Below are 24490 nucleotides of genomic sequence, written 5' to 3'. Positions count from 1 at the left end.
TTTGATAGCTCAACCAAATAGCTTATTATCATCAGGTGGAAATTTAAAGCAGCAGTCAAATAATCTAAATGCCTGACATTGATTCTAAATGTGTATGAAAAAAACAGGGGACCTGGAGACAAATCCACACAACGATGAGGAGAGCGAGAGAGAGAACCAAACTCAAAACATACAGCAGCAGGCATCGTCAGGGTCGGGATCGAACCCACAACCTCCTGCATACGAGGCATGGGAGATAACATCTCCTAGCCACGAGGGCACCCAAAAACCGAAATGGACAGCGACTATCGCTACAAGGCCTAATCAAGACTGCATTAACCACACACCATGCTTGTGGTAAAATATGCAAAAAAAACTGCTTTGATTATAAAGTAGGCATTCTCCTTGGAACTGATTGACCTGCAACCAGAATCAAGATTTTTCAAGATGACCATCAGATGTATCAAGGTGATCATCCTGATATTGGTGCACGACAATCAGTGATACTGGTAAAAAAAGGGGTCCCGGTGTTATACCAAAGTATAACGCCAAAAGGCGAACACAGCACGATGACAATGCAAATATCAAAGTATCAATAGCTCGGGTTGGCCAATATAGCTGTTTTTTTTCTGTTTCAAAGCTAGTGGGTATGTTACTATCAAAGCACGTTTGTTTTAACGTTTTACCACAAGTGTGATGTTGTGGTTGGTGCAGACTTGATCATGCCTTGTCGTGATAATTCACGATGTAACACGATTTTTGTTCCTGGGTAGTGTTATTTTCGAATTGCTTATGCCTCAAAAGTATAGAAAATGGCTATTATTCACCACAAACTTTGCTTACTTACTACCCAGGAACAAAAAAACTATTTTTGTTACACAGTGAATTATATAATTGGTGTCTATTTGCTGTTTGAACATCGTAAACACCAACTCTATAATGATTATTATTGCCAGGAAGGGTAATAAAATCGATTATTTGTATCATCAATCATCTTCATTTCATGGGAATTTGTGTTATTGTGTTATTGGGTCTCACCTCTACATTGGCTTCCGTGTTCTTCAGTATATTCAATCTTGCTGCAACTTTCCCATTATGTGTCATAAGTTGTTGGAGTGAACGCGATAGGGATTCCTGTTTTAAGAAGAAGAAAACAAACCAAACAAAAAAAGCCTATAGCAAAACGATTAAAATCATACACGATATTTACCCATTAAATTAAAAGGGTTGTTGTTGTTGTTCAGAAAAAATGTAAGGAACCAGAAAGAGAGGAAAACCAAACACAGAAAATTATGGCTTGAAGAAAGCGTCATCAGCGGATTGGTGCCAGAAAGATGTAGCCACTAACTTGAGCCATATTTGCACTTCAAGACAGAGGAGAAAGTGGAAACAACAAGTGAAGAAAAGTGCAGTGGGCACCTACTCCGGGCTATCTTGCCTCATGGATCGTGATAATGATATACTACACTACTATTCATGACACGACTATACGCTACACTATACACTACGCTATACACTACACCAGTGGTTCTAAACCTGGGGTGCACGCACCCCCTGGGGGTGCGAGATGCCCTTTCTGGGGGTGTGAGACATGCCAGATGTTTTTAGAAGCTAAATCGTTGAACACAAATTAAGCACAGGTACGCAAGTCCCACTACTTTATTTCTTCAAACCTATGTATTTATTAACATTATTACAATAAAAAAAATGTTGTATCTGTCTTTGTGTCTATAGCCGTGTTCCCACTGCCTTGTGGATAAGTCTGGGAAGACAAAAGCTAGGGGAGCACACCCTGAGATTAAAGCAACGTGCTGGTGGCGCGCGAAAGGCGGTCCTCCGATAGACTGGAGCTCCGGCAGCCTCCTGCAACTGTGGAAGAGGGCCAGTCATCCTGGGTTCTCCCTTTGCACTGGATTCCACCCTATTGCAGTGAAGAAGTGCTGTTGGGACTTACGCACCCTCAACCGCACTCTAAATATACTCTTTGCGCAGGTATCCACTTCTGCCTCTGTGAATCGAGCATCTGGAAAACTGGACAAAAGTCTGGCGGCGTTGAGTGGTGTGGCGACGGGAGTAGGTACGAACATATCCGAAGCTCCTAGTCAGACCCCTGCACGCCAGCGGCACAGGGCATTTGGTCACTAGCAGCTGGGACTGAGTTGCAGCTGCTCTCGGCAGACCTCTGTGTGACTGAGTAGTCCTATATAGGATCCGCACTGATCACCCATGGGGAGGGGCCTTGAAAAGGTGGCCTAAACATTGCAAACTCAAACTTATGTGGATAGGTAACCGCACCTATAGGGTTGTTCCAGTCTGCAGTCGAAAACACAATAAGAATATAAATCTTGAATTAAAGTTTCCGTGACTGCTGGAATTCATATTCTTGGGTCTTTCGGTAAAGTCACGTAGATAGGTTATTTTCTTTGAACCTATCTAAGTGACTTTACTGAAAGACCCAATAATATAATAAGAAAATAATCTCCGTTAAACTGGCAACGTGGAATGTAAGAACCCTATTGGATGCTGACCGGGACACTGAGAGACCCCATCGAAGAACTGCCGTAGTTGCAGCGGAACTTAAGCGATAAAACATTGATATTGCTGCACTTAGCCAAACAAGACTCCTGGATGAAGACTCCCTGAAGGAGGGCGGCCAGGGTTATACCTTCTTCTGGAACGGATACCTCCAAAGAGTACAACATCGACATAGTGTGGGATTTGCAATAAAAAACAGTCTCCTACCCAATCTCACAGAGAGTCTGATTGGCATGAGTAAGAAACTCATTACGGTATGCTTCTCGCTACCAAAGAAGCGCTATGCCACACTTATAAGTGGCTATGCACCGACTTTACCATCAGAGAGCGAGGTTAAGGATCGCTTCTACCAAGCACCAGATGAGGCCCACCGTCGCATCCTCAGCAAAGATATATTTTTGCTGGGTGACTTCAATGCTAGAGTGGGAAAAAACAACCAGGTGTGGAGTGGAGTTATTGGTAGGCATGGCATTGCGCAAGCTTATGCAAAATGGCATGAGGTTATTGACCCTTTGCGCTGAACATAGCTTGACCATCACGGACACCATATTTCAACTAAAAGGCAAATATAAGACATCCTGGAAGCACCCACGTTCCAAACATTGGCACTTAATGGATTACATCATTGTGAGACGTTCTGATATAAAATGTCTTATTCACCCGTGCAATGAGAGGTGCTAAGTGCTGGACACATCACAGACTTATCACGATCAAACTACAGGTGAGAGTGCGCCCTCCTGTCTCTAAAAGTCAGGAAAGAAGCAACTTGACTGTGCCCGGCTCTGAAATGCTGTGGTCCGAAACGACCTTTGATGATCTCTGGCTGAGAAATTGGAAGACGTTGAGCCTCTCCTAAGCGCAGATGATTCCATTGATGGAAAGTGGTCCTCTATCAGCTCAAGGCTCTATGAGGCAGCAGCCAACTCCCTCAGCCACAAGCGCATAAGACACAAGGATTGGTTCGATTAAAACTCTGCATCAATAACTTTCTTACTCAAAGATATGCACAAAGGTCACAGTGCTATAATCAACAACCCCACATCAGACACATTTCAGCAGCGATGGCGAGCATTAATAAAGGAGGTGCAGTCTACAATGTGTGCCCTGCAGAACGAGTGCTGGGTATCGAAGGTGAACGAAATACAATCCTACACCGACAAAAATGATATGCACAACTTTTATGGTGCAGTGAAAACCATCTATGGCCCATGAAACTGCTCTGTCTCTACCCTGAAATCGGTTTATGGCCTGACCCTCATAAAGGACCAGAAAAAGATCACACAGAGATGGGCCGAACATTTCGAAGCCCTTCTCAACCAACCCTCCCCTGCAGACCACTCTGTTCTGGATGAACTACCTGACTGCCCCACTATTCAAGACCTGGATCTCCCACCGACCTTCACAGAGGTACAGTCAGCAGTAAAGTTTTTTGAAAACAACAAGACCCCAGGTCCTGACAGAATCACTGCGGAGATCTTCAAACAAGGAGATTACCTTTGCATCCGAGCACTACACCTCTTCATCACTCAAGTTTGGGAGCATGAAATCATCCCCCAGCAATGGCGGGACGCAAACATCATCACCATCTACAAAGGCAAGGGTGATACGTCCATGTGTGGCAACAGCCGTGGCATTTCACGACTGGCTGTTGCTGGCAAGGTCCTTGCCAAAGTAACGCTCCACAGACTGTTGCAGAGCGTGACAGAGGAGCTGTTACCTGAGTCACAGTGTGATTTCAGGCTAAACAGGAGCACTGTAGACAGTGCTCCTGTTAACACAGCATGGCAGCTCGAGGAGAAGTGTTGAGAGCAGCATCAGGACCTCTTCATGGCTTTTGTCGATCTGACGAAGGCCTTCGACACAGTTAACAGGGAGTTTCTGGGGGACGTTTTGCTGAAGTTTGGCTGTCCAAGAAAATGCGTCAATATCCTGCGTCAATTTCATGAGGGGATGATGGCAGGGGTGACCATAGGAGGCCAGGAGTCCGAGCCCTTCAGGGTGTGCACCAGCATATGCCAGGGATGAGTCCTTGCTCCGGTACTCTTCAACATTTTCCTCCTATGTGTCAACACGCTACTGCACAAGGAGATTGAGAAGAATAGTGGTGTTACAGTGGACTTCAGGCTGGATGGCAAACTTTTTAACATCAGGAGGCTCTGAGCTGTCCAAAAAATAACATCCGAGCCTGTCATCGAGGTGCAGTATGCTGATGACTGCACGCTCGTGGCCAACACACCAGATATCCTGCAAGTCACGCTTACAGCTGCTGCAAGTGCATATCATAGATTGGGTCTCTTGGTGAACATCATGAAGACTGAAGTAGTATGCCAGTGGGCATCTACTAATCCACCTTATCCACCCACCATCACCGTCTTTGAGAAACCACTCATAATAGTGGTATCCTTTATGTACCTGTACAGCTTTCTGTCTGGCGTCTACAGCATTGAAAGGGAAATACAAAACCGAGTAAAGCAGGTGTCATCCTCTTTTGGCAGGCTCAGAAAAAGGGTATTCCAGAACAAGGACCTCAGCCTACACACTAAAATATCTGCTTACCCGGAAATGGTCATCACAGCACTCCTTTACAGCTGTGAGACCAGGGCATTGTACAGTCGCCACATCTTTATGGTTGAGGCCTTCCATATTCGGTGTCTTCAATGCATCATGGGGATAACCTGGTGTGACCGAGTGCCCCAAACTGAGATACTCTGCAAAATCAACTGCATCACTATGGAGGCTACCATCATCCAGCACACACTCCGCTGGCTCGGTCACGTCATCAGGATGCCAACGGAGCATCTTGTATGTAAGGTCTTGTATGGCCAGCTGCACCTAGGCCACCGCTCTACAGGGGGCCAGAAAAGGCGCTACAAGGACCAACTGAAGACGGCCATGAAAAAGTGCAGCCTGAACCCTAGCCAGCTGGAGGACATGACTGCAGAATGCTCCATCTGGAGCCAGCTGTGCCAGCAAAGAGTGTCGAAGCTCGAAGAGGACCGAAGTGAGCTACGGAAAAGGAAGCGTCTCAAGAGACGTGAAGCCAGAACCATACCTACACCTCCAATCAGCGACTTTGCCTGCTCTGTCTGTAGCAGACGCTGTGGGTTGAGGATTGAACTTCACAGTCACACAAAATCCCACAAATAGAGGCAGAGGTGGAAGGTCATCATCGGATACAATGGACAACCCCGAAGAAGAGAGAAGAGATATTTTCACGATTTAAAACCAAAGGGGTGCAAGGCTGCAGTAAAGGTTAAGAACCACTGCACTACATTATACCTACATTACACTACCATACACTATGTTAAAATACACTACACTATATGCTACACTACTATATACTACACTATACACTACACTACTATACACTCTGCTATGCACTACACGATATACTACACGACCAAGATGTGCCAATAACGTGAGCCATATTGGCACTACAAGACAGAGAAACGAAAGTGAAAACAGCAATGAGTGACGTAAAGTGCAGTGGACACCTACTACGGGCTATCTGTCCCATGGATCGTGATGATAATTTACCCATGGGAAGCCCTCCGCTGATTTCCCAACGCTTTCTCCCGAAGGTCTTGCGTTATGAGCGATCGACAAATCCCTCATTGAATGGTTCATTGAGGAGCGGGAGGAGACCAGGATTCATACAGCCTACTCACGAATGGCAAGGAAGTCTTATCTCCCTCGCCTGGTATACAGGAGGTAGGGGGTTTGATCCCAACCATGACGTCTGCTGTATATGTGGAGTTTGCGTGTCTCTCCCTCTTTCTCTTCCCACAGTCGTGTGGATTTGAATCTGGGTCCTACAGTTTTCCATCCACATTTAGAATAAACATCACTTGTTTAGAGTGTGTCACTGCTACTATAAATATCCAAATGATATGCAATTTGCTTCAGCTATGATTTGTGATGGCCAGGTAGATTCTGAAAAATAGCTGTATAAGCTAAGTGGGCCTTTCCTGGTAAAATAAAAAAAAGCTTGTAGTTTTTGTTAGATTATCGTTTACTAAATGCACACAGTCCTGAAACATCGCGAGGAGTGTTCAAAGCAACACTGTCGATTTTGGCAAGGTTATTTATTTTCAACGTGGATTTTTTTGTTTTAGTTTTGCGTGTACTAGTGGGCATTCACAAGTCGAGTTTAAAACAAAGTTCGAGTGCAAAACTCCAACGTTTTATTGCTTCGCGACCACATTCATCCCACGAAGTCGCATCAATTGAGGAGGCCAGTCACAACCATGCTTGGCCCAAACCCAGATTCCAATCTGACCTCTGAGCCACACCACGGCCATCACTACTACCACCACCATCATCATCACCACCACCACCAACAACAACAACCACCATTTCCCACTAAGTGGCAGTGACATCACCACGGCACTCGTGCCAGGCTATGTGCATGTTAAGGCTATGTGAAGTGTCAAACACCCGCCAGCAGTAGGTCACGTGGCAGACCCAGGTGCTATGGGTCGACTGACTCAGATGACTGGCCGATGCACCACCTGTGCCCCCTACTATGCCAAGTTGCTATGTTTTAGCCACCCGACATTCTGCTCATTGTTGTGAGCGTCACTCCTCTGCCCTCCGTTGTTGCTGGAGGGTGACTGCCTCCAACTGCCCAGTAGCGTCCTTAACGAACCTCCACCACAGAGGCCGATCTTGACACCGCTTGTACCAGTCATTGGCATGTCCAATCAGCTCTACATCCTCTTGTACCACATCACTCCATCTCTTCTCTATCCCGTGCGGTGCCCGTTTAGCTGGCCTAACCAAAAGCCACCGGTGAGCTGCCGGAGGAGCTCACCATTGGGACATTGTCCAAAATTTTCAAGGATTTGTGAGCTCCTTACACAATCCAACCTGGTTAAACCCAGGATAGATCGTAGGCAGGCCAGCTTAAATGTTTCCAACTGGCAAAGATGTTTCATTAGGGGGGTCCACGTTTTGCAAGCATAGAGAAGGAAGGGCATGACAGTGGCAGAGAAGACGCAAAGCTTTGTGTGGAGCAACAGACCAGGTAGCTTCCACAGTGTTACGCAGCCGATGAAAAGTTAATGCCGCTTGACTGATCTGGAGTAAGACCTCTGCTGTCAAACCAGAACCGGACAAGAGCACACTGTTCAGGTATGGGAAACACTCCACTATCTCCACAATTGCCCCATCACCAATTGAGAGTTGTGGGGGTGGAGTATCTGATGGTACAAAATGCCCAGGCAGGTGCTTAGTTTGGGTGGGACTGATGATAAGGCCCCACCTCTTAGTTGCACGCTCCAGGTTCAGCAGCAGTGCCTCCAACTCCTCCTCTGAGTGAGCAGCAATCACCAGATCATCGGCATACGTAACATGGTTGACCAATAGGGAGCCATCCCTTGACCGAACCCAGGCATTGATCAGCCTCCCATTATATCTGTACCAAATGGAAATTCCTCCAGTACAGCTACTGAAGGCTTCACGAACTACATAGTCGAAATAGATGTTAAGTAATGTGGGAGCCAGAGGACATCCCTGTCGCACCCCAAGGTGAAAAGGGAATGGCTCCGACTCCCGACCACGTAGTTTAACCCGGGGCTCGCTCACCATCATTAAGGTCCTTAATGATTGTGAGCAGAGACTAAGGGATTCCGAAAGCACGAAGAACAGCCCAGAGCCCTAGCCTTTTAATGATATCATAGGCCTTGAAACCACATTGGGGCTCCGCAAGCCTCTCCTCAGCATGACTTGCAAGGCGATGTTGAATAATCCTTGCCAGAACCTTTCCCAGCACAGAGGAGTGAGATGCCCCTGTAGTTGTTACAGTCTGTGTGGTCCTCCTTCTTAAAGAGAGGGACCACCAGGGCATCCTTCCAATCCTGTAGAACCTGTCCAGTGATCCCGTTTGTTATTATGATTTCATGAAGGGCAGTCTGTGCCCAAACGCAACCCTCCCTCAGCATTTTCCTTGGGAGATCATCTCTGCTTGGTGCGTTTCCCGGTCTCAGACTCTGGATTGCCTTCTGTTCTTCTTTAACAGATGGCACCTCAGCCAGCCACTCACAGGGGGTGACTACGTCTTCCAATATTTAAGACACTGCAGCCTGAGCAGGGTCATCCCCACTTTGCCCCATTATGTTTTCCAGGCTGAGGGATTTCCTCTCCCCCAAGACCTCACAGAAATGTTCAGCAAATCTGAAAACCTGTTCCTAGGGGTCGGAATTTGATCAGCGTTTTTTCCCCTAATGATGGTGATAGTTGTGGCACTGCAAATGACGTTTTTGATGGCATTAGAGTGATTTGTGGTCACGAGCAACTGAGGCAGACTCCATCTCCTCAGCAACCCGCGACCACCACCCGTCCTTGCAGCTCCTCACGGCTCTCCGAACCTCTGAGTGAAAGCTGCGGTAAGCCTCCTCATTCTCTGATGTGGGATGCTATAGATGGTGAGAGTGGGCCTGGCGCTTTTTATCAGCCAGCCTGAATACCTTCTCTGTCCACCAGAGTCTCTGGGAGGTTTGGACCGTGTATCTAAAGCAGCCATTGCAGCTGCATGAGCCACAGTCTTAAATCTCACCCATTTCCTCTCAGCATCATGAGGAGTCCGGGATGAGGTCAACCTCAGCTGCAAACAATGATGAAATTCTCGCTTGCAACTTTCATCAGCTATCTCAGATCAGGCCATTGTGTGTTTGAATGGGGTCCTGGGTATCCACCCAAAAGCGGAGTGGAAGAATGGCAGGTGCATCTTACAGATGATAAGTCGATGGTCAGTGGGCAGATCAGCTTCACAGTGGGTCCTGGTGCCAAGGATATGGATCTGCATCCACTGTTTTGTCACTATATAGTCCAGCAGAAGTTCTTGCTTTGACCAGGTGTGCATCAATGATGTTGGGTGGATGTGCCGATGCTGGAGAAGCATCTTGGTAATTACAAGATCATGGGCTGCACAAAAGCCAGCAGCCTCCTACCAATGTTATTGAGCTGATCCGGCCCATGCCTTCCCATCACTTCAGACCAGGTGCCAGCATCATGACCAACTCGGGCATTAAAGTCACCCAACAGGATGACTATCCTGAGGGGCCACTTGTGACCGGAGGTCATAAAAGGCATCTGACTCATCGGCCTTGCCTGCATCCCTCCACTAATGTTCATCTTCGGTGGGGGCATAAGTAACCACGACCACCACTCCTCGCCTCTGGTTGATAGGAAGGGGAGCCCAAAGTAGCCTGGGGCTTACAGCTTCCCACACCTCACCGCCACGCTCCCACACCTCCTTCATTATTTTATTCAGAAGAAGAGCCACTGCCTGTTGTTTGGCAGTCTCCTGCCCCGAGAAGAGGACTGTCTACCCCTCATGGTGGCAGGACCCAGAGCTGGTCCACCGGACCTCCTGAATACCAGAGATACAGGTGGTACTGGTCGAGCTCCCGACAGAGGAGTGACAGCCTCTCCTCCGCAGTGAGCATTGGAACATTCCACGTGGCTACCCGTAGTGGCTTTTTGCTGTTTCTGGAGTAACCCCGAGGGTAAGGATTCAATCTCCTGGCTCCGCCAAATGTCGTTTGGCCAGGAGACATCATTGATGACTATTCCCCCGGGGCCTCCGGCACAAGCTTAGCTGTATATTTTTTTCGTGGATTAGTGATAATTGAAGGTGGAGGGGTTACCAGCCCCTCGCACCTGTCTAGAGCACACTTTGGATGCTGTGGTGGCTACAAACGCGATGAGGGGAATGGCCAATGTAAATTCGCCCTGCCCACATGGCACTGCTCACCATAGCTTTACTGTCCGGCACCAACATCACCACCACTACCACCATCACCATTGCTACCACCACCATCACCACAACCACCATCATCACCACAACCACCACCATCACCACGCGGTCGTCGCGCTCAGAGCACCTCACCTTTGCCTGCCGACCAACTTCCTCTGCTGACATCAGCTTGTGGCCCTGGTGCGCACCACTCGTGACGCAGTCAGCGCACACAAACGCACCGTGCTCCCGGCAGAACATGTCGAGTGCCTTGCCATGCTGAGCACAGAGGTCCAGATTCAGGAGCCTCACTCGTGCCAAGCTCGGGTTGAGCTCCTTCAGCGGCCGTTCCCCTTCCGTGCTGAGACTTGAGAACCTATGGGTACAAACCGAATTCACTGAGCGACCGTGAATAGTGGCCGGATCTCCCGTAGTTCACTTGTCCACATTGGGGCACCACGGTGGCAAGATGTTAACTACCTTGGCTGGTGCACAGGAGGTCGTGGGTTCGATCCCGACCCCAATATCTGCTATACATTTAGAGTGTGGGTGTTCATTCTCCCTGTGATCTTATGGATGTTTCCCTTGTTGTCAAGTTTTTTTCCTCTGCATTTATAATAAACACTGGGGTACCGCGGTGCTGAGATGTTAAGTACCTCGCCTGGTATGCAGGAGGTCGTGTTCGATCCCATACCCTGACAATGGCTGCTTCTGTATATTTGGAGTCTGCCTCCCTCTCCCATGGTGATTTCATGGATTTTTCTCCGGGTCCTCCATTTTTCTATTTCGAATTAACATATGATAGGAAATAATGTTGTTTAATTTTAACTCTTATTCTGAAATGTTGTCAGTTTTAATGTAAGGTGAGTAACACTTAGTATGTGCGGCTCTTCAGATTTATGGGTGAAAAGTGGGATGGGGTTTTGCCAAATCCTGGCTAGCTGGCTCAGCAAACTTAATAAACTAATGAACAAACAGACTCATAGAGATACATCGAGATTCAGAGCCACAGAGATACATACTCATAGAGATACGTAGCGATACGTATAGATTCGCAGAGATCAAGATATTTCGATACTCATAGACATACACAGAAACTCACAGCGATACATAGAGATGTTTATAGATACATAGAGACTCATCGAGTAAATACATAAATATGTCGTTAAACCCGTCACCACCCGACACAGCCAATTAGTAAGGTTTGTCAATTAAAAATAACATGCCAATTTGTTACTAATACAGCACACCGGTGTGTTGGAGAGCAAAACCACAACATTGACAATCTGAGTACTCAACTTGTAAATGCTGTGTGCTGTACTAGTAACGAATTGGCATGTTCTGTCTACGTGACAAACCTTACTAAATTGGCTGTGTTAGGTGGTGGCGGGTTTAATGACACATTTATATATTTACATGATCTAACCCAAAAAACATGTATTATGGAGGATATTGCTGGCGAAAGCCTACGTGTTAAACAGACTCATAGAGATGAGATACGTATAGACTCATAGACATATAGACTCATTAGGGACACATAGGAGATTTATAGAGATACAGAGACTAAGAGATACATAGAGACTAAAAGAGATATATAGGTGGAGAAGATGGCAATCTTCCCATGGTCTGCACTGTTACGTGCTTGTCACAAACTAATGTTATCATCCCAGCGATTGAATGCCAAAATGGCCCTCCTGATCAGGATTACAACACCAAAGATACTTTTCATGGCCAAACTTACCGCAGAATAGGGCCGTCACTACGTGTTTGCCATCTAAACGTAGAGGCACCTATCAAGGCCCAAGTGCGACTTGCTGGGACGTTTCCTCGTAATCCAGATGATTCGATGCGCTCCTGCTCCAATAATTTCCTGTACAGCTGACGACGAGAGCCAGCTACCACCATCCTAAGCAGGGACTACCAACGTCACGTGAAATTCCATTTCAAGGACCTCACCGCAATGAACGCAGAAAACAACATACTGACAGGCATCATCATCGTCAAAATCAATTATGTATCTGTGATAAATGTATATAAACCTCCAAGAACCACATGGAGCCCAAACATGCTGCCTGCTGTGACCAATCCCACGGTTTTCGCCGGTGAATAGGTCATCGACTGGGCAGCAACTAGTTACCTATTCATTCTGTTTGACGCTAAAGATGAAGGCACCATCCATTCCGCACGATGGAGGAAGAATTCCCTTTACCTGTGCTTTGTGTCATGTTCAAGTTCGGGTGAACTGCCGTGTGCTTCCAGAATGGTTCTGGACAATTCCCGAACAGTTAGCACAGGCCAGGCTCGGTGCATATCAGGGTCAAAATTCTGATGATCACGTCCACCCCTGTGCCATGATGCAACTTAAGAAAGTGCAACTGGGAACCTTTTATTGAAGCCATCGTGTGCACTGTCTACCAGAATCCACCAAAGTCAGAAAACTATGAACGTTTCACCAAGATTGTCCTCAAGCAGCCCGCTCACAAATTCCATGGAGTTACTGGGCAGAATACACTCCATGCTGGAAAGGAAAAAGCGAGTTCCTGCTCCAGAAATACAGTCAGGAAGCCCAGAGTGTGGAAAAGCTCTCCTGGACTCCCTAAATGAATCCAGGAGCCAAAGGTGGACAGAAGCTATGCAGTCATTAGATTTCAAGCCATAAAGCCTGGTGCCTCCTGAGATACCAAGGAGCGGCACCACCACCGAGAAACAAGACCGCCAATGTACCCATCAATGCCATCGCCACACAGATGCTATTGAATGGAAAGATCTCTACAGATCGGCAAACAAGACAGCGGGTGAAATGAAAACTCCACCAATTAATAGCGGAATGTGCACCGACAACAGCCTTGTTATCCCCCTTCAATGAAGAAGAGGTCATTGATGCCATGAAAGCCACCAGATCAGGAAAGGCCACAGGATTAAATGGGATTTATCCCGAGTTCCTTAAACACCTTGGCCAAAAAGGATGCCACTGGCTGGCCAGATTGTTTTCAGACATTATGTCCTTAGGCAAGTTCCCCAAAAATGGCGACAAATGAAGGTCATTGCCATTCTGGAAATCAACCGCAAACCCAAATAAGTTCTGCCCCATATCTCTGCTTTTTACAGTGTACAGACTTCTATAGAGGATGCTACTGACCTGTATGTCACCGATCTTCGAGGAAACTATACCAACTGAACAGGCTGGCTTCAGCCCTGGCCACAGCATTTGCTATCAAGTGTTGTAACTCACCACACACATTAAAGCTGGCTACAAGTGCAAAAACATCACAGGGGCCGCTTTCATCGACCAATCACTGGCCTATGACACAGTATGGTGGGAAGGCCTCATGCTAAAGCTGTCTAAGGTCATCAGATCCCAGCAAACCCTCAGACTTCTATCATCGCTACTGTCCAACCGGCCATACCGTGTCCACCTAGAGAACACTGTCAGCAGAGCCCACTTCCTCAGTAACGGGCTCCCACAAGGATCAGTGCTTGCTGTGGCACTTTTAACATATAGATATAAGTGACCTCCCTGTCACCGTCGGCCGGAAATTTGGCTACGCCAATGACCTAGCACTTGCCGTCCAAAGAACGACTCAAAATTGAGGTGCAAAATGACCTGTGCGAAGACCTCAAGAAACTTGAAACGTACTTCAAGTACTGGAGGCTCCGCCCAAACCCAAGGAAAACTGTTGTAACGTTATTCCACCTGAACAATGCAAGCGCCGACCAGAAACTGGCCGTCACTTTCTGTGGCGAAGAGGTCCAGCACGACAAGTACATCAAATACCTCGGTGTAACTCTTGCCAGCAGCCTCACCTTCCACAAAACCTGCAGAATACTGCTGTAAAAACAAAATTGCGAGTTAATCTCGTTCATAAACTGGCCGGAACAACATGGGGAGCAAATTGCAACAACCCTCCGGACGGCCCCCACAGCACTAGTCTTCTCTGCGGCAGGATATTGTGCCTGAGCCTGGAACAAAAGCGTGCACACAAAGGTGGTGGACACAAAGGTAAATGCATCCATGAGGATCATTTCAGGGATGCTAAAGAGCACACCATTGCAGTGGCTTTCGGTCCTCGCAAATATCGATCCTACGCAGCTCTGTCGCGATGCTGCATCTGTGACGGAGTACTGCAAGGCCATCGTAAATCCAAACCTCCCAATAAACAAAGACATCTCCATGACCCCACCACACAGGCTCAAATCCAGAAAACTTTTCTGGCAATATGCAAGGAACATACATGATGATGACAAGACCACCAAAGCACGATGAGAGGAAACCTGGACAAACACCAAAATCTTGCAGAAACCCATCATCAGCGACCCTGAAATCCTCCAAACAGGATCTCATCTACCGAAGAAGATCTGGTCCTCCTTGAATCAGATCCGGACACTCCGTGGAAGATGTGGACACTTGTGACTGTGGTGCAAGATCTCAGATCGTGCAACATATCAGATCATTCAATGGCGATCTGAAACAAATACATGCGGCTACTCCTGGAGAAGTCGAATCAATATCAAATCTCGAAATCAATTTGTTATCTGTTGCTGTCCCCAAAAATGCCATACAAAAGAATAACAAAGGGATACATAGACTCATAGAGCTATATTGCGACTAATAGAGATACATATAGACACATGGGAGACTCACAGAGTTACATAGAGTCACATAAAGATAGACAGAGACTGGGTGAAAAGTGGGCTAAATTTTTCCCAATCCGAGCCAGCTGGCTCAACAAATGTAATTCACTAAACCAATGGACTAACCGACCAACTAACCAACTAACTATCTTTTCCCGGGAACAGAACCTGTCCACGATGCTGGCCAGCTTGAAGTTTTTCTCGAGCTGCTTCCGCATCTCCTCCTTGGAGCCAAAGGGCAAGACCCTGCGGCACTCTGGGCAGGCGCAGGCACCGTCGCGCCACACGCTCACGATGCACTCTCTGCAGAAGGTGTGTGGGCAGCCCAGCAGCACGGGGTCGACGTAGAGGTGCAGGCAGATGGAGCAAGTCAGCTCCTCCTCCAGGCCCCGGTCCCGGCCACCTGCTGCTGCCGCCGCTGCCATGCTGAGTGGAGCCGATCCGGTCTGCTGTCCCTCTGCTCCAGCAAATCCTAACGAGGTGGGACAGGTGGTCGAAATAGACAACAACAACAAAATCATAAAGTTTGGAGACAATTTTGAGTAGGTGTATCTCTGCGTTGTGTTCTGTCCTCCGGAAAAGTGGGGCGACTTGACAACAGCTGAGCACGAGGGTGTTTGCGGAATGGCTGAACTTTAGATCAAACTTGTTCTTCCGAAGGGCAATTGCGTATCTGCAATAGCGACATCCAAAACGTGTCGAGCATCGCGCTCAATAATCGTGCTCTGTGCAAGACTCACCTGGTCAGACTCGTCTACCCTGTATCTGCTTCTTTATTTATTTCATTTCCCGTTTAAAAATTATTTCAACTAAACTATATTTTTTCGTTATTTCAACAGGTAAGGCTCACCGAGCTATGTAGTTATTTTTTAGAAGCAACCAGGCCACAAATTATAGCTCAAAGAAGTAGCTTATCATCACGTCCAAATTTACAGTGATCAAAATGCCTAGGGATTCATAGAGACGCACAGATAGGCAATGAGAACCATACAGGTTTATATGCATGTTTATTAAACTTATTTCACACCGTAAATAGCCAACCATGCTACATGGAGGTGCGGGGAAATCTGCACTGGTGCCTGCTTGAGGGCGAGATTAGCAAATAAAACAAAGACTGATTAATTGATCGATGTCACCCTGGAACAGGTCCAGGTTATGAAAATGCTGGGGCCCTAAGCTACGTCGAGCTTAAGAGGCCCCATCATATCGGAATTAAAATACAGTACACAGATACCCATAGAGACACCACAGAGATGCATAGAAATGCAGAGATACATATAGACTAATCTATGTTAATTTTACCAGGTAAGGTCCACTGAGCTGTGTAGATCTTTTTCAGAAGCGACCTGGCCACCACAAATTATAGCTCAACGAAGTGGCTCATTATCATCACCATTATGTGGAGATTTAAAGCTGCAGCCAAATACTCTAAACGCATCACGTTGATTCTGAAAGGGAGGGAACAACCGAAGAACCCGGAGAAAAATCCACGCAGTGAGAACCACGGGGAGAGACAAAAATTACAAATAAACAGCAGCAGGCATCGTCAGGGTCGGGATGGAACCCACGACCTCCTGTACCCCGGGCGAGGTAGTCAACATCTACGTAGCTACCGTGAAGTGGAGATACGCAGAGCCCCAAGCATGGGCGATTTATGACAATGCTGGGGCCCTAAGATATTTCTATTTTTCAACGGGCCATGTAAAAAAAAGTAGAACGTGTGTACGATTGTAAGTTTTGTTCACACTTAAGAGGGCCCCCGTCGTTAATGAATGCTAGGCTGACTTATCTGTAGCTCACTTAGCCGAGGCCGAAATCTGACCCTGCCACAGAACGAAGAAGCCGTCAAAGCCACCACCCCCCTCAAGGCCACGTAATTGTTGGCCAGGTTATGATTCCTTGGGTTTACTGGTTAACGCGACCAATCGGGTTGGCGCCGCTGTTATAGACAATGTGAGGATCTGTATTTATCAACTGAAGGAGTAATCCGGATGGAGCTATGAAGCTCTTTGTTTCAGATGTCCAGTAAAGAGTTATGGATCAGATAATTAAATCGACAACAATACAAAACAACAATACACACAGAATATATACTGTTAGTATGCCACACTCAGTCAGTACACACAGTCAGTACACACACAGAGAGTAAACCACACAGTATACACAGAGTACACACACAGTCGATACACACAGTACACACACGCAGATTACACCACACAGTATACAGTGTACTTACAGTCAGTTCACACAATAATAAACCAGTCTACACAGTGTAAACACAGTCAATGCACACAGAGTACACCACACAGTGTACACACAGTACACACAGAGTACACCACACAGTCTACACAGTGTAAATACAGTCAATACACACAGAGTACACCACACAGTGTACACACAGTACACACAGACTACACCACACAGTCTACACAGTGTAAACACAGTCAATACACACAGAGTACACCACACAGTCTACACAGTGTAAACACAGTCAATGCACACAGAGTACACCACCACACAGTATGCAGTGTGCACACATTAGTCCACACACACAATACACCACACAGTATACACAAAGTACACTCAGCCAGCACATACACAGAGTACACCACGCTGTATACACAGTGTACACATTGTCAGTGCACACACAGTATACACAGTGTAACACAGTATATACACTCATACAGTCCACCATGTAACATAAATAGTGTACAGTCAGTACACACAGATTACACCACCCAGTATACACAGTGTACACACAAACACAGCACACCACACAGTATACACAGTGTACACACAAACACAGCACACCACACAGTATAAACAGTGTACACATAGTATGCACACGATGCAGAGACAGAGTACACCACACAGTACACAGTGTACACACAGTCTACACCACACAGTATACACAGACTACACCACACAGTATACAGTGTACACACAGTCTACACCACACAGTATACACAGACTACACCACACAGTACACAGTGTACACACAGTACACAAAGACTACACCACAGTATACACAGTGTACATACAGACTACACCACACAGTATACACAGTGTATACACAGTGTACACACAGACTACACCACACAGTACACACAGTGTACACACAGTACACACAGACTACACCACACAGTATACACAGTGTATACACAGTGTACACACAGACTACACCACACAGTACACACAGTGTACACACAGACTACACCACACAGTACACAGTGTACACACAGACTACACCACACAGTATACACAGTGTACACCCAGTGTACACACAGACTACACCACACAGTATACACAGTGTACACACAGTGTACACAGACTACACCACACAGTATACACAGTGTACACACAGTACACACAGACTACACCACACGGTATACACAGTGTACACACAGACTACACCACACATTATACACAGTGTACACACAGTACACCCAGACTACACCACACAGTATACACAGTGTACACACAGACTACACCACAGTATACACAGTGTACACACAGTGTACACACAGACTACACCACACAGTATACACAGTGTACACACAGTGTACACACACACTACACCACAGTATACACAGTGTACACACAGTGTACACACAGACTACACCACACAGTATACACAGACTACACCACACAGTATACACAGTGTACACACAGTACACACAGACTACACCACAGTATACACAGTGTACACACAGTACACACAGACTAAACCACACAGTACACACAGACTACACCACACAGTATACACAGTGTACACACAGTACACACAGACTAAACCACACAGTACACACAGACTACACCACACAGTATACACAGTGTACACACAGTACACACAGACTACACCACACAGTATACACAGTGTACACACAGTACACACAGACTAAACCACACAGTACACACAGACTACACCACACAGTATACACAGACTACACAGAGTGTGTACGGTACACACACAGTAGACCACACAGTATATAGAGTCCACAGTCAGTACACACAGAGCACAGTACACATGCACACAGAGTACAGTACACAGAGTACAATAGACATACATACACAGAGTACAGTACACATACACACAGAGTACAGTACACCCACAGAGTACAGTACACCCACAGAGTACAGTACACCCACAGAGTACACCACTCATGCAGTGCCACATCAGCACGATCCTCGCAGTCAGGACGGTGCTGAAACGTTCAACTATTTAGGCTGTCAACTAAAACACAACCGTGGGCCCGTGGGCCCGTGTCTGGGCATCTACACTATGATCATCATCATCATATCATGGAATCGTCGTCCCATGTCCGTGCACCGAAGAGGGAGAACGCCACCCACCTGAGTCCCCTGCTCGCTACGGGCGGTCTCTCAGAACTCTGCTCTGGGGAGTCAACTTCCTTAGAGGTGGCGGAATTATTTTACCTCAACACCTCCACTCCCACCTCTACACCCTACCTCACCTCCACTCCCACCTCTACACCCTACCCCACCTCCACTCCCACCTCTACACCCTACCTCCACTCCCACCTTTACACCCTACCCCACGTCCACTCCCACCTCTACACCCTACCCCACCTCCACCTCCCACCTCTACACCCTACCCCACCTCCACTCCAACCTCTACACCCTACCTCCACTCCCACCTTTACACCCTACCCCACGTCCACTCCCACCTCTACACCCTACCCCACCTCCACTCCCCACCTCTACACCCTACCCCACCTCCACTCCCACCTCTACACCCTACCCCACCTCCACTCCCACCTCTACACCCTACCCCACCTCCACTCCCACCTCTACACCCTACCCCACCTCCACTCCCACCTCTACACCCTACCCCACCTCCACTCCCACCTCTACACCCTACCCCACCTCCACTCCCACCTCTACACCCTACCCCACCTCCACTCCCACCTCTACACCCTACCCCACCTCCACTCCCACCTCTACACCCTACCCCACCTCCACTCCCACCTCTACACCCTACCCCACCTCCACTCCCACCTCTACACCCTACCCCACCTCCACTCCCACCTCTACACCCTTCCCCACCTCCACTCCCACCTCTACACCCTACCCCACCTCCACTCCCACCTCTACACCCTACCCCACCTCCACTCCCACTTCTACACCCTACCCCACCTCCACTCCCACCTTTACACCCTACCACACCTCCACTCCCACCTTTACACCCTACCCCACCTCCACTCCCACCTCTACACCCTACCCCACCTCCACTCCCACCTCTACACCCTACCCCACCTCCACTCCCACCTCTACACCCTACCCCACCTCCACTCCCACCTTTACACCCTACCCCACCTCCACTCCCACCTCTACACCCTACCCCACGTCCACTCCCACCTCTACACCCTACCCCACGTCCACTCCCACCTCTACACCCTACCCCACCTCCACTCCCACCTTTACACCCTACCCCACCTCCACTCCCACCTCTACACCCTACCCCACCTCCACTCCCACCTCTACACCCTACCCCACCTCCACTCCCACCTCTACACCCTACCCCACCTCCACTCCCCACCTCTACACCCTACCCCACCTCCACTCCCAACTCTACACCCTACCCCACCTCCACTCCCCACCTCTACACCCTACCCCACCTCCACTCCCACCTCTACACCCTACCCCACCTCCATTCCCACCTCTACACCCTACCCCACCTCCACTCCCACCTCTACACCCTACCCAACCTCCACTGCCACCCTTACACCCTACCCCACCTCCACTCCCACCTTTACACCCTACCCCACCTCCACTCCAACCATTACACCCTACCCCACCTCCACTCCCACCTTTACACCCTACCCCACCTCCACTCCCACCTCTACACCCTACCCCACCTCCACTCCCACCTTTACAGCCTACCCCACCTCCACTCCCACCTTTACACCCTACCCCACCTCCACTCCCACCTTCTACACCCTACCCCACCTCCACTCCCACCTCTACACCCTACCCCACGTCCACTCCCCACCTCTACACCCTACCCCATCTCCACTCCCACCTCTACACCCTACCCCACCTCCACTCCCACCTCTACACCCTACCCCACCTCCACTCCCACCTCTACACCCTACCCCACCTTCACTCCCACCTCTACACCCTACCCCACCTCCACTCCCACCTCTACACCCTACCCCACCTCCACTCCCAAATTTACACCCTACCCCACCTCCACTCCCACCTTTACACCCTACCCCACCTCCACTCCCACCTCTACACCCTACCCCACCTCCACTCCCACCTTTACACCCTACCCCACCTCCACTCCCACCTCTACACCCTACCCCACCTTCACTCCCACCTCTACACCCTACCCCACCTCCACTCCCACCTTTACACCCTACCCCACCTCCACTCCCCACCTCTACACCCTACCCCACCTCCACTCCCACCTCTACACCCTACCCCACCTCCACTCCCACCTCTACACCCTACCCCACCTCCACTCCCACCTCTACACCCTACCACACCTCCACTCCCACCTCTACACCCTACCCCACCTCCACTCCCACCTCTACACCCTACCCCACCTCCACTCCCACCTCTACACCCTACCCCACCTCCACTCCCACCTCTACACCCTACCCTACCTCCACTCCCACCTCTACACCCTACCCCACCTCCACTCCCACCTCTACACCCTTCCCCACCTCCACTCCCACCTCTACACCCTACCCCACCTCCACTCCCACCTCTACACCCTACCCCACCTCCACTCCCACTTCTACACCCTACCCCACCTCCACTCCCACCTTTACACCCTACCACACCTCCACTCCCACCTTTACACCCTACCCCACCTCCACTCCCACCTCTACACCCTACCCCACCTCCACTCCCACCTCTACACCCTACCCCACCTCCACTCCCACCTCTACACCCTACCCCACCTCCACTCCCACCTTTACACCCTACCCCACCTCCACTCCCACCTCTACACCCTACCCCACGTCCACTCCCACCTCTACACCCTACCCCACGTCCACTCCCACCTCTACACCCTACCCCACCTCCACTCCCACCTTTACACCCTACCCCACCTCCACTCCCACCTCTACACCCTACCCCACCTCCACTCCCACCTCTACACCCTACCCCACCTCCACTCCCACCTCTACACCCTACCCCACCTCCACTCCCCACCTCTATACCCTACCCCACCTCCACTCCCAACTCTACACCCTACCCCACCTCCACTCCCCACCTCTACACCCTACCCCACCTCCACTCCCACCTCTACACCCTACCCCACCTCCATTCCCACCTCTACACCCTACCCCACCTCCACTCCCACCTCTACACCCTACCCCACCTCCACTCCCACCCTTACACCCCACCTCCACTCCCACCTTTACACCCTACCCCACCTCCACTCCAACCATTACACCCTACCCCACCTCCACTCCCACCTTTACACCCTACCCCACCTCCACTCCCACCTCTACACCCTACCCCACCTCCACTCCCACCTTTACAGCCTACCCCACCTCCACTCCCACCTTTACACCCTACCCCACCTCCACTCCCACCTTTACACCCTACCCCACCTCCACTCCCACCTCTACACCCTACCCCACGTCCACTCCCCACCTCTACACCCTACCCCATCTCCACTCCCACCTCTACACCCTACCCCACCTCCACTCCCACCTCTACACCCTACCCCACCTCCACTCCCACCTCTACACCCTACCCCAGCTTCACTCCCACCTCTACACCCTACCACACCTCCACTCCCACCTTTACACCCTACCCCACCTCCACTCCCACCTCTACACCCTACCCCACCTCCACTCCCACCTCTACACCCTACCCCACCTCCACTCCCAAATTTACACCCTACCCCACCTCCACTCCCACCTTTACACCCTACCCCACCTCCACTCCCACCTCTACACCCTACCCCACCTCCACTCCCACCTTTACACCCTACCCCACCTCCACTCCCACCTCTACACCCTACCCCACCTTCACTCCCACCTCTACACCCTACCCCACCTCCACTCCCACCTTTACACCCTACCCCACCTCCTCTCCCACCTCTACACCCTACCCCACCTCCACTCCCACCTCTACACCCTACCCCACCTCCACTCCCAAATTTACACCCTACCCCACCTCCACTCCCACCTTTACACCCTACCCCACCTCCACTCCCACCTCTACACCCTACCCCACCTCCACTCCCACCTTTACACCCTACCCCACGTCCACTCCCCACCTCTACACCCTACCCCATCTCCACTCCCACCTCTACACCCTACCCCACCTCCACTCCCACCTCTACACCCTACCCCACCTCCACTCCCACCTCTACACCCTACCCCAGCTTCACTCCCACCTCTACACCCTACCACACCTCCACTCCCACCTTTACACCCTACCCCACCTCCACTCCCACCTCTACACCCTACCCCACCTCCACTCCCACCTCTACACCCTACCCCACCTCCACTCCCAAATTTACACCCTACCCCACCTCCACTCCCACCTTTACACCCTACCCCACCTCCACTCCCACCTCTACACCCTACCCCACCTCCACTCCCACCTTTACACCCTACCCCACCTCCACTCCCACCTCTACACCCTACCCCACCTTCACTCCCACCTCTACACCCTACCCCACCTCCACTCCCACCTTTACACCCTACCCCACCTCCTCTCCCACCTCTACACCCTACCCCACCTCCACTCCCACCTCTACACCCTACCCCACCTCCACTCCCAAATTTACACCCTACCCCACCTCCACTCCCACCTTTACACCCTACCCCACCTCCACTCCCACCTCTACACCCTACCCCACCTCCACTCCCACCTTTACACCCTACCCCACCTCCACTCCCACCTCTACACCCTACCCCACCTCCACTCCCACCTCTACACCCTACCCCACCTCCACTCCCAAATTTACACCCTACCCCACCTCCACTCCCACCTTTACACCCTACCCCACCTCCACTCCCACCTCTACACCCTACCCCACCTCCACTCCCACCTTTACACCCTACCCCACGTCCACTCCCCACCTCTACACCCTACCCCATCTCCACTCCCACCTCTACACCCTACCCCACCTCCACTCCCACCTTTACACCCTACCCCACCTCCTCTCCCACCTCTACACCCTACCCCACCTCCACTCCCACCTCTACACCCTACCCCACCTCCACTCCCAAATTTACACCCTACCCCACCTCCACTCCCACCTTTACACCCTACCCCACCTCCACTCCCACCTCTACACCCTACCCCACCTCCACTCCCACCTTTACACCCTACCCCACGTGCACTCCCACCTCTACACCCTACCCCACCTCCACTCCCACCTCTACACCCTACCCCACCTCCACTCCCACCTCTACACCCTACCCTACCTCCACTCCCACCTTTACACCCTACCCCACGTCCACTCCCACCTCTACACCCTACCCCACCTCCACTCCCCACCTCTACACCCTACCCCACCTCCACTCCCACCTCTACACCCTACCCCACCTCCACTCCCACCTCTACACCCTACCCCACCTCCACTCCCACCTCTACACCCTACCCCACCTC

General features: G+C 49.9%; 1 protein-coding gene across 2 annotated transcripts in view; it reads right to left on the bottom strand.

The window, feature by feature from the left end:
• Positions 1–19357, bottom strand: part of LOC142905253 (E3 ubiquitin-protein ligase TRIM21-like) — a 29347-nt gene extending 9990 nt beyond the window's left edge. The window contains exons 1-4 of one of the 2 annotated variants that reach the window (XM_076064153.1): positions 19238–19357; positions 15053–15356; positions 10406–10628; positions 1018–1113 (exon numbers count right to left, since the gene is read on the bottom strand). In XM_076064153.1, the coding sequence (XP_075920268.1) occupies positions 1018–1113; positions 10406–10628; positions 15053–15309 (576 nt within the window). In that variant the 5' untranslated portion in view covers positions 15310–15356; positions 19238–19357. Of the gene's footprint in view, positions 1–1017; positions 1114–10405; positions 10629–15052; positions 16947–19237 lie in introns of those variants that run through there. The other variant, XM_076064152.1, reaches the window with a different exon arrangement.
• Positions 19358–24490: the final 5133 nt, after the last annotated feature.

Source organism: Petromyzon marinus, unplaced genomic scaffold (assembly GCF_048934315.1).
Source record: "Petromyzon marinus isolate PM22_M1 ecotype Great Lakes invasive population unplaced genomic scaffold, UKy_Petmar_22M1.pri1.0 PM_Scaffold_34, whole genome shotgun sequence".
NCBI lineage: Eukaryota > Metazoa > Chordata > Hyperoartia > Petromyzontiformes > Petromyzontidae > Petromyzon > Petromyzon marinus.
Note: the sequence above shows the minus strand (reverse complement) of the source record. Positions and strands in the feature narration are given on the sequence as shown.